An 11,720-nucleotide genomic window follows, 5' to 3' on the forward strand; every position below is an offset into this window, starting at 1 on the left:
CCGACCGACTATCCATCCATCCATCCATCCATCCATCCATCCATCCATCCATCCATCCATCCATCCATCCATCCATCCATCCATCCATCCATCCATCCATCAATCCGTCCATACATCCATCCATCCATCCACCATCTATCCATTCATCCATCCATCCATCCATCCATCCATCATCTATCCATCCATCATCCATCCATCCATCCATTCATCCATCCATCCATCCATCCATCCATCCATCCATCCATCCATCCATCCACCCAGCCATCCATCCATCCATCCATCCATCCATCCATCCATCCATCCATCCATCCACCCATCCACCCAGCCATCCATCCATTCATCCATCCATCCTTACATCCATCCATCCATCCACCCAGCCATCCATCCATCCATCCATCCATCATCTATCCATCCATCCATCCATCCATCCATCCATCCATCCATCCATCCATCCATCCATCCATCCATCCATCCATCCATCCATCCATCCATCCATCAGTCCGTCCGTCGATCCATCCATCCATCCATCCATCCATCCATCCATCCATCCATCCATCCATCCATCCATCACCAACATATCATTCTAGTATCAGTATAATCAACTGTTATGTACATATAGTACAAATGCAGAGACCTTATTGCAGCTGTGAATATCACGGTTGAACAGCCAACCGTCACAGACCAAGATGCCGTAAATCTAGTCGCCAGAGTGCACAACCTTACTCGGGACTTGTCGGCGAAGACCAAAGCGCTTGCCACTGCAGAAAAGACCTGCACTTACCTTAAGAGTGAAAGAAAGGAGCTACTGGCACAGCTCGGACGATCTGGTGCGAATCTAGAAAACCGTTTATCTTTCTCAAAGAAATTTTCTCATCGTTTCTACGAGATGTGCATGTGTTCATAATCCTGAAGTAACCTTTCTGAGAGGTTCTCACGTAATTGTTGCTACGTCGTATCTACTACCAATCAACGAAAAGACTATGTGAATGATAATCGTTCACGTTATTTTCCTGATAACAGTATGCATGGCGATATAGAGTCGAGCAAGATTTATGGTGTTTATATAACTGTAAGGATATGCATATATGTGTGCATGTAAGTAGGTAAATAGACCAGAAGACAGGGATGTGCACAGGTAAAGTAGACAGAATATTAAATACGAATGTGGATCGTTATATAGTACCAGCATGTACTCGTGTACTATATACATGTGCGTGTATTACAGAATCCAGGCAAGATCTGCTAAGGAACAAGTCCTTACAGGAGAAACCCAGTGAACAGAAATCAGCGAATAAGCAAGCAAGTAAACAGTACATGCCAGAACTGTTTGGAGCAGAGAGTCTTGCTGATTTGGCTGCTGATAACAACCATCTAAGAGACCAGGTAGGCTACCTCTCTCAGTGAGAGTTTTCCACAGTCGAAAGCACCAATTTTCACGAAAACTCAAAAAAGCATAATGATTTTACCTATCTGCCTAAGGAAGATAACTACTCCTGCCTTGGATATTTTTTTATAGATTAGTATTAGCTAGACCAAATTACATGTGATTTTTATGCAGCTCAAATTTTTGTGTTTACAGAACTTTAGTGCCAAGTGTTGTCTTTTAGAATGTCTTGTCAAAACAATGATTGGCTTAACCTGCCTGTCATTTAGACTAGGTGGATTGGTAAATTCATGACTTTTAATAATCCCTACCGCAATGTGTACCTACTGAATGTCTTGGTGTTGTTCTCATGCTTAGCTGAAGAAGATGTCGCTGATGCTAAAAGAGGAGAGAGAGAAGCAAAAAGCTGCTTTGACCAAAGCAGAGGCTCGGTCAATGAAAGAGCGAGAAGCAGCTGAGAAAAAGGTTTGTGCAAGCAACACCCCTGAAAATACTGATTGACAGTACCCATCACTTGCAGGGATCTTGTCGTTTAACTCTCACACAAATCTGACGCGGTCTCGATTTCATTGTCACACGAAAAAAACTATAGCCATACGCTTGATGTTGTTTATGTGCATTTGCAGCAAGAGACTGTCATTTTTTACTTTCAGGTGCAGTTTACTAGAGATTCTATGGAAAAGAAACTCAGAATTCAAGCCAAACAGTTTCCGTGGACAAAATATGAAGAGCTAAAGAAGTTGTCCCAAGAACAGGAGGTATACGTTCGTTCTTGTATTGTAGTAATGCATCAGGAATCACATTTGTGTGCAGGGTATATTCATATTTACGTCATATTCATCGCCGAGAACAAGTTGGGATGTTACCATGTTGGTCCCGTGAACCTCAGTATTATCACTGATAATGGCTATCATAGAGATACGTTTTGAAATCATCAGTGTGTCAGCATCTTGCTAGTGTTACTACGTCTACTATACTAGTGAGCCTCTTAAGTACATCAATTCTGATGGTAGAATAAATGTTTTCACTTTCACAGATATTACTCCCCCTTTGTGTACGTGTGCCAAAGATGTGTGTGTAACAAATGTTATAAGATTTTACATAACAAAAGTCATCGCAGTTTCACAATTGGAGAATCGTGTTATAACACAGCTTTCTACACTGCAGCAAGCCGTGTCCAGCCTTCACCATCAGGTCGCTGAGGCAGATCTGGAGAGAGAGCAGCTTGTGGCGCTGCGCATCAGTCATGAACATCAGGGCCACCAGGTGGCGCAACTGCAGCAGCAGCTCGGCGAGGCAAGAAAGTGTCACTCGCCCGTAAGCATGGCTAAACTGTAGTGCTTCCGTCGATTTATTATTAATTATTATTATTTTATTATTAAATCTTTTACTGAAGCTATGAGGATATTAATTACTGAGGCTATATTAATGTCAAAGCTGTATATGGACGGATAAATAAAAAAACGCTGTAAGTCTCCTTTATAGACAGGCGCCCTTTCTGTAGAGGCATGTTTCAGTATGTAATTGCCACCCAGGGGAAGTGCCAGAAGTGTCCTTTATAGACAGGTGTATATAGAGGGGTCTACTAACACAGATTTCACTGTAGTGGGCTTCTCACATGTAAGCGTGGCTTGCCAGTTGAGCAGACTATCGTACAATACATACTATTTTGTCCTAGTATTCCACGATCTATAATTTTTTACAGAATTATCATATATAATGACGTTCTTGCATTTGTTCATAAAACATTTCTTGTTGCGAAACGACTTTAGTATCGATGCCGCACTTTTGCAAAGGCAATTAGTTTTATTATTTGTGAATACTTTTTGACTGCCAGGAGATGGTCCACTACGAGGTGCTGTTGGGAAAGATCGATAACTTGGAGCGTAGTTTTCTGGTTCGTGAGCAATACCTACAAACCTGCATGCTCAGCCTACACAAGGGATCAGCAGGACCAGCCAGAAACAAGATACTAAAGGATGTGACTCTCCTAAAGGACAGGCAGATTGATAGGTTCAGAACAGAACTGGACGAGATACTGCTATCACTAAAGAGTTTTCAAGGACAGATAAAGCCTAAACCTGCTTACTAGTGTCATGAACGTATATACTCACATTTCTGTGTAATAATTGTAGTACGTATATGAGTATATATATATATGTTCTTGGTATGGGGTATTAGGTAATGTTAACAATTGTTATTTTTTATTCAGAGTGGCTATATATGCCCGGCAGCCAGCATATATCTGACGGCTGCCGGGCACGGTCTTCGATTTCCTAAATGCCCGGCAGTTTTTAATTTTTAGCGTTATCTCGAGTAAACAAGGGTTAGGGTTAGGAACTGTCGGGAATTTAGGAAATTGAAGACCGTGCCCGGCTGCCGGGCATATAGCCACAGCATTTTTTATTGCTTTATAAGAGGGAAATAAGATGCACTGCGTAGTATTTTATTTTAATTACGGGCATTTTTACATTATATCGTTTACAGAAAGTTATGCTGAATAATTTTCCTATTATTTTGAACTTTTTATTACTTATTATTGCCAAGTAGATACCTGGTACTCTAGTCATTAAAGCAACAGTGAAAGAAATATTTTGTTAGAATATTTCAACATTATATTTCCACATTTGCCTACTATAGTGCTAGCTCATTTATATAAGGTGAATTCACATCAATTATATTCAGGATTTGTTATAATTAATATAACACTATGTAAGTATGTTGTCACACATGTAAATAAATTAATAATAATAAATAAAATAACGACTTTTTTGTTTTGGGAACAGAGTATATTCCGTAAAGCAGACACTTGTCACTATATCCTGTGCAGAGCGAGTGACTTATGTATACAATTTGACGTTTAAAATTTTAAATATTTGGCAATTTGAGTACATTATTATTTGTCTGATGTGTTTGTAACATAGAAATATATAAAGATGATGATCACACAAATGTTAATTATATCTGCCACCCGAGGGCGACACACGAGATTGTCAACAAGTTCATATTCGTGTATAATAATAATAACCTACGTCAGTACGTGCATTCGGTCAAGGAATAGCCGGGATTTCTTATATAGGCACTAAGATATGCTTGGCTGTTAAGTCTGTATTTTTTTCTGTTCGAGAAATCTCTCCTACTGTATTTACATGTGTGCGTCACGTAAATAAATAATAATTAAAATTGTAGGTTATTCATTCTCAGCCTCAGCCATTGCAATTTACACATTTTGACATTTGTCTTCTCTTCACAAGTGTTCCACGAATTTTGTGAATGAATGTGGTTTCGTTGAATACTGTACTATCGTATCATCAATTGCCAATATTTTTCATAAATCCCCTCCTGGTGGCGTGGTGTATCCAAATAATAGAGTGGTTGGCACACAGGCACTTGAAGCGTTTCAATAAAATATAATGCTAACTAAATACGAAATCTATTTACTACCAAATTCTTAATGTTTCTATACTCTCTTTCACCTATTATTGTCGACAGTTTCCTGTAAATTCCGTCCAAATGTTACGTCCAACCATACGCTGCCGGCACCATTGCTTTCGAGGCGCGACTGTTGCACGCTTACACTAATATTTATAGCAGGTACTGAGGTAGGAAAGCGCGATCGAAAAAGTCGCTCGAAGCTCGCTGGATTTCACACTTTCACAGCACCAATACACATCCAACAGCTTCCATCTTTGTTTCTCTTTCAACAACAGTGTTCACTTGTTATAAAAACAACGTCTCTGTTCGTAACCGATCTGTGTCACGCGAAATCACACAAAGAGTAAAGACTGACAAAATTTTTGCGTTCGCGAACCTTCGACAGTAATGTAAATGTCTGTCAGAATACAGGGCTATATAGACTGGGACTCGCTCCCACCTCGATTACCCATCGAGTGACTAAGCTAAGCCGAGAGGTGGGAGCGAGTGCCAGTCTATGGACTATAGGCGGCGCGCAGGCGGCGCACTGCTTTCCAACTCCCGTACGAGCCTTGCCATTGGAACGTTGCAAAAACGTTGCAACGTTGCAGCGCAAGAACGAGGTCACGAAGAGTGCCAGTAGGTGTTTCCTGATTCTGACAGACATTTACATTACTGTCGAAGGTTCGCGAACGCGAGAATTTCGTCAGTCTTTGTGTGATTTCGCGTGACACAGCTCAGTTACGAACAGAGACATTATGTTTTTATAACAAGTGAACATTGTTTTTGAAAGAGCAACAAAGATGGAAGCTGTTGGATGTGTATTGGTGCTGTGAAAGTGTGAAATCCAGCGAGCGACGAGCAACTTTTTTGATCGCGCTTTCCTACCTGCTATATATATTAGTGTAAGAGTGCAACAGTCGCGCCGCGAAAGCAATGGCGCCGGCAGCGTATGGTTGGATGTAGGATTTGGACTGAATTGACAGGAAACTGTCGGCAATAATAGGTGAAAGAGAGCATAGAAACATTAAGAATTTGGTAGTAAATAGATTTTGTATTTAGTTAGCATTATATTTTATTGAAACGCTTCAAGTGCCTGTGGGTTGGCACGTGTACGGTGTAGCGTGAAGTCAACCAGACTTTCTATGCCATAATGTAGCTCTAATACTATAGCCCGCGTATAGTGACTGCCGCAGGACTATAGAACATCTTTAACTAGATTTCGCAGCTGCACCAGCACCCCAAAGTTCCCACGAAAAATCGCTCACAAAATGCAACATGATCGGGCTTTTTAACACTTATCTATCTACGTGGACATCTTACCTATCTTTTTGAACACTCCACTACTTTACACTATGTATTTATGCACTTATTCTTCAAAGTCTTAGCACTACTTGCAATTCCGTTTGAAATCCTGTTGTGTACCACGCTGTGCGCGTCACTCGAAATCGTAATGGCTGACTGCCATGTGTTCTTGCCTTACATTTCGGGCCGGCTGACGTCACGCACATGCGCACGCCACATCATTTTCAAAAGAAATTGCCAGTAGTCTTGAGCTTGTGAAGAACTAAATGCATAAATACATGGTGTTAAAGCTTGTGAAAGTGTCAAAAAAGATAAGGGTGAGATTCCACGTAAGATAGCCATAAGCTTTAAAAAAAGCCCGATCAGTTTTTTCGTTTTGTGCAGGGATTTTTTCGTCGGAACTTCGGAAAAGCTTGGTGGCAGCTGCGGAAATTAGTTCAAGCGATGTTCTGATAAGCCCTGTGGCAGTCACTGTATGCGCGTCCTATAGTACTTAGAAGCTAACCATATGGAGCCTGCAGAGGGCTATGCCCATAGGGCTATGCCCGGAACGCTACCCTAGTACTATCTAATATGGCCGACCGTACCTTCGCCTACCCTAACGAAGTTATGAGAGTCACTACGCCTACTTCCTAACCCTAACCCTAACCCTACCATATCAACAGTTACCAGTGGATACGTTCGGCATAAACCCTTGGGCCGACATAGACCCTATCACCTTACTAACGCAGATAAGGTCTATGTTGCCCGACCTCTGACTTGTTTGACCTGCTCGGTTTAGCCTATTTCTGACTAATATATATTATATATATGGAATATATATAATATATATATATATTATATATATATATAAATACTATATATAGCGCGTTAGAGTTAGCGCGTTAGTCAGAAATAGCTAAACGAGCCAGGTCAAACAGAGGTCAGGGGGACATAGACTCTACAAGCCTTACTAACCACACACACTCACCAGGCACTACACTAACGTTATCGAGCTACCCTACTATACTAGTTATCGTATCTACAGTACACCTTGCAACCCACAGTGTTGGGGGTCTAGAAGAGCACGTGTTAATGTTTCAGGCGCTACAGGTTGTAGACTAGGTATACTGCACATGTATATATCTCTGGCTCTGCAACCTTAGCCGTGATTAGATTTGTCACAGGCCTCCACACTCTGCTCTTTGATAGTACTAGAGCTGGGCCCTGTACCTAGCCCGACCAGGCTCTATGACTGTTTCACTTCGTAAGAAGCAAGAAGGTCACTTGTGGCTATACTGCATTTACCCAACCAATAATATTACTAATTATTATTTCAATTTATTTTCATTTATTAAAATTAATTCCATGTAATATCAAAGTGCTTGCAGTTACACTCTAATGCTCGTTACTGGCTCCTGATAACTAGTTGCCAATAGTTTAGTCGCATTGCTAGCTATTGCGGGCCTAGAATACTGTGTGGTGCATCCAGGAATTTACTTTATATTTCCATACAACTGCTTGTACCGGAATTTCTAGAATGAATTTGTCTATGCAGATCAACGTTTTGGTTATGTATATCATGGTATGCCGTTCTTGATGTTTCAGGTCTAACATATAAACCATCCCAATGACCAAGTCAGTCTTGTGGGCAATTAACTCACATGGGCAAGTTTACGGCCTATCAACAGCGGCACCTTATTGGGAGAAAACTGGTGTGAATACAGAAATACAAGACTTTAAGTGTATAGCTGCAGAAAAAAGTATTCTGTGGTCAATTGGCTCAGACCAACAGATATATATTAAGGTGCTTGCCACTGGCATACCCATACGAGTTGAAGAAAGCACATATGAGAATCAGGTAAAATTTAAGCCTGTATGTAAGTTTTCAGACTGTTTCTTCTATCGCTATATATCAGAAGTAGATAATAGGGAATGAGTGTGACTTCAATAAACAAGGGAAATTCGTCATTTACTAGCCTTAGAATACCTACGATTTACTACTCGTAACTCAACCAACTTGAGCTCAAATCGTACACAGTACATTCACCTAGCATCGCGTGAAATCGTTTCCTCGTATACACCCGCAATCCAGAAATACAGACTAAAACGTACGTCACGATTCTCCATTTCGTTGGTAGCAGATCAACTCCATAACCCGCCTAACTTGAAACAATAGGCAGCTACTAACGACTCTTACGCCCACGGCGATGCGGTGTGGCTCTCTGGGAGATTGGAGCTGGAGCTGCTGCTGATTGCGGTGGGCGTGCGTGGGGGGCATACCAGCTGTAAATAGGTCAAAGATTAGCTCGCCGAATGTTGCGTCGATGTCCAATCTCTCAGCGAGCCACACCGCATCGCCGAGGGCACAAGAGTGCACGAGTCGTTAGTAGCTGCCTATTGTTTCAAGTTAGGCGGGTTATGGAGTCGATCTGCTGTCAGCAGAATGCAGAATCGTGTCGTACGTTTTAGTCTGTATCTCCGGATTGCGGGTGTATACGAGGAAACGATTTCGCACGATGCTAGGCGAATGTACTGTGTACAATTTGAGCTCAAGTTGGTTGAGTTACGCATAGTAAATCGTAGGTTTTCTAAGGCTAGTAAATGACGAATTTCCCTTGTTTATTGAAGTCACACTCCTTCCCTATTATCTACTTCTGCTATATATGTATTCACAATGTGAAAATCGGCAGGTACTTAATGAATTGTAGACAGTAGTGATTATTGCTGACTGTTCAATTGTTAGTGTGTTCATGTAGTATAACACAAGAATTAAATGTGTAATTTGTAATAAACAATGGTATCAACCTGACTTGTGTACTGAACTTGGTGATTAAATTATACTTGCCTTATCACTTATGTAAAATTGACAATGGTTTTTCTGCATTGACAGCGCTATAGAGTGTTTAAATATGGCGGGTGGACGGACCAGTTGATCTTCTCGGACAGATACAATTTCAGCAGTGAAGATGGTACGCAGCATCTCCGAAAAGATGGCTTCTCACTTCCCTCTCCAGCATGGAAGTGGGAGTCAGATTGGCACATTCAAGAAAGTACTGGTGGCCAGTTGTTAGGCTCCGAGGTAAAGATACTCTTATAGAAACCTATTTTGAAGTTCTAGTTGGAGTTGTTCATAGAATCATTCACTATAAAGGGCATGGTGCAACATCAGTAGCAGTAATAGTAATAATAATAATAATAATAATAATAGCAATAGCAATAGCTATAGCTGCTGCATGTTGTTGTTCTTGTTATTGCTGTTGGAGTAGTAGCATGAACATATATATATTGAATATGATACTATATTCATTATTCATAGGTTCGTGGTATTAGCAGTGATAGTGGTAATGGTAGTTGTCAGCAGTGATAGTGGTAATGGTAGTTGTCAGGTAGGCCCTGTCACTGTGCAAGAGTTATTATAATAATAAACGTATGGATGTGACTGAATGGTGACACAGTGTATATATGTTACACTTCAGGGATGGATGTTTGCCTTTGACTTCCCAAGAAAATGGCACTGTGAACAGCAAATAAAGTCGTTTGTACGGCGCCGAAAGTGGATAAGATTCCGAGTATACACTGCCTTTGACAAGTGGGTGAAGGTATGAAGCTCCTAGGGATCATGCCCGATAGCAGAGAGAGAGCGAGAGCCATAGCTTCACAATTGCACAACAAATCTAAATGGGCCAGTGTCCAAATTTGTTTACAAATATTTAGCTTCTTAAAAGTTAAAAGTTTAGTTATACACACATACACATACACATGAATACATACACATATATGTATGTGTACATATATATATATATATATATATATCTTACATAAAGGGCAAGTCTGTTTTTTGGTCTGTCTGGGGCTCTATCTTCTCCCCCCCCGTAAGTGGTCACCCCCAACACTATATATATTCTTAATCAGCATGTCGCGACGACCATTTATACTATAAGGCCCCCCCCAAAAAAATACACAAAATAAAAAAGTGTCAAATTACAATTAAAATTATTTATTATTTTAATAAATGTCCGTGCGATGGCGCTATATACCCTCCTACTTCATCGAGTGCGCATTTTCGCGGTGTTGTAGCTGTATTTTGTAGCTCTATTGTCGAATTACAGCAACAATAAACGAATTATTAGCTTCGAAGGAGACAGGAAAGTGTCGTAGACGACTACCGTATATAGGTATAAATGCTGAACTTGCTGCTTATTTTCGTCTTTTCGAGTGTTTCGTATTCATCTCCTACAATAAATCGCCAGATCTATCTGTCTGTCTGTCTTCTCGAGACCAGTAAGAGGTGACCCGTGAGGTACAGGCGCAGATTTAGGCCGATTTGCACCGGTTTCCAGAAACCGGTCACAGGCTGGGTATCTACAGAATTGACCCTCAAAATTCACCAGAATGCACCAAATATAGCCTAATTTTTTAACAATTCTCGGGGGGGCATGCGCCCGGACACCCCTAGCTGTGACTTGAACTATGGAAACTGGTCACCCAAACCCTCTGGATCCGCCCCTGAGGTATATTCTCAATCAGCATGACGCGACGACCATTTTAGGCCAAAAACAATTTGCACAAAAAGGCCAAAATAAGGGCAAAAAAACAAACAACAAATTTCCTCTCAAAAAATACTAGCGCAGCAGAAAATACTAGTAACAGCAATCCTAGCGCTCGACTATACACTGCAGCAGAAAAGTCAAGACGAATCCTAGCGCAGCACAAAAGTAAACAGCAATCTTATAGCGCTCAACTATAGTCAGGCTCAAAATCAGGCAATCGCATGAAATGCCGAAACGCAAGCAATAGCACAAAAGCAGTAACTCCCAAAAAATCTCGGGCATCGCCGGGTAGCCCAGCTAGTATATATATATAAGAGTACATAATGGGAGAAGCGTATGAAACTGTTTTAACAGCGTTTTGCATAGTTTTTAACTTGAATTTATTCTATCAATATGTGAATAAATATATTCAAACTTTACCTTGTTTTCGTCTATGATTCTCCCTTAATCATATGACACCACCAGTTTACCTGAAAATCGTATGTGTTCTTCAAAAAAGTTTTTTGAATACGACACGGTTTCACACAGTTTTCCCAACCATTTGCATCTCGTTAACCAATGTTTGTTATCGGATTAGTGTTCTATTGTCTCTGACGGAACGCTGGGGGCTGTTGGGGATATTAGGTAAGCACAGTAACAGCAATTGTTTTGCTTCCTTATCATCAGGAACACGATGGCAACACAGCTAAAATCAGCTGCTAGCTCGCCGTGAGCACACATTTATTTCTAGCACGCTGGAAACGCATTACACACTGAATACAATTCGATGCCTAATATCTTCAGCAGCCCCCAGCGTTCCGTCAGAGACAATAGAACACTAATCCGATAACAAACATTGGTTAACAAATGCAAATGGTTGGGAAAACTGTGAAACCGTGTCGTATTCAAAGAACTTTTTTGAATAACACATACGATTTTCAGGTAAACTGGTGGTGTCATATGATTAAGGGAGAATCATAGACGAAAACAAGGTAAAGTTTGAATATATTTATTCACATATTGATAGAATAAATTCAAGTTGAAAACTATGCAACATGCTGTTAAAACAGTGTCATACTCTTCTCCCATTATGTACTCTTGACATA

At 40.7% G+C, this 11,720-nt stretch overlaps 2 protein-coding genes across 3 annotated transcripts in view; both read left to right on the forward strand.

Annotated features, from left to right (window-relative positions):
• Positions 1 to 3,649, forward strand: part of LOC106807451 (centrosomal protein of 162 kDa-like) — a gene marked incomplete at its 5' end in the record, with an annotated part of 12,815 nt that extends 9,166 nt beyond the window's left edge. For both annotated transcript variants that reach the window (XM_014809777.1, XM_014809778.1), the window contains 6 exon segments: positions 645 to 827; positions 1,226 to 1,383; positions 1,742 to 1,849; positions 2,038 to 2,142; positions 2,552 to 2,701; positions 3,222 to 3,649. In XM_014809777.1, the coding sequence (XP_014665263.1) occupies positions 645 to 827; positions 1,226 to 1,383; positions 1,742 to 1,849; positions 2,038 to 2,142; positions 2,552 to 2,701; positions 3,222 to 3,476 (959 nt within the window).
• A 61-nt stretch (positions 3,650 to 3,710) lies between these two features.
• LOC106807432 (tectonin beta-propeller repeat-containing protein 1-like) overlaps positions 3,711 to 11,720 on the forward strand; it is a 25,186-nt gene continuing 17,176 nt past the window's right edge. The window contains exons 1-4 of the mRNA XM_014809756.1: positions 3,711 to 4,537; positions 7,691 to 7,943; positions 8,976 to 9,164; positions 9,562 to 9,684. Coding sequence (XP_014665242.1) covers positions 7,713 to 7,943; positions 8,976 to 9,164; positions 9,562 to 9,684 — 543 coding nt within the window. The 5' untranslated portion in view covers positions 3,711 to 4,537; positions 7,691 to 7,712. The remainder of the gene's footprint in view (positions 4,538 to 7,690; positions 7,944 to 8,975; positions 9,165 to 9,561; positions 9,685 to 11,720) is intronic.

This window comes from Priapulus caudatus, unplaced genomic scaffold (genome assembly GCF_000485595.1).
Source record: "Priapulus caudatus unplaced genomic scaffold, Priapulus_caudatus-5.0.1 Scaffold215, whole genome shotgun sequence".
NCBI lineage: Eukaryota > Metazoa > Priapulida > Priapulimorpha > Priapulimorphida > Priapulidae > Priapulus > Priapulus caudatus.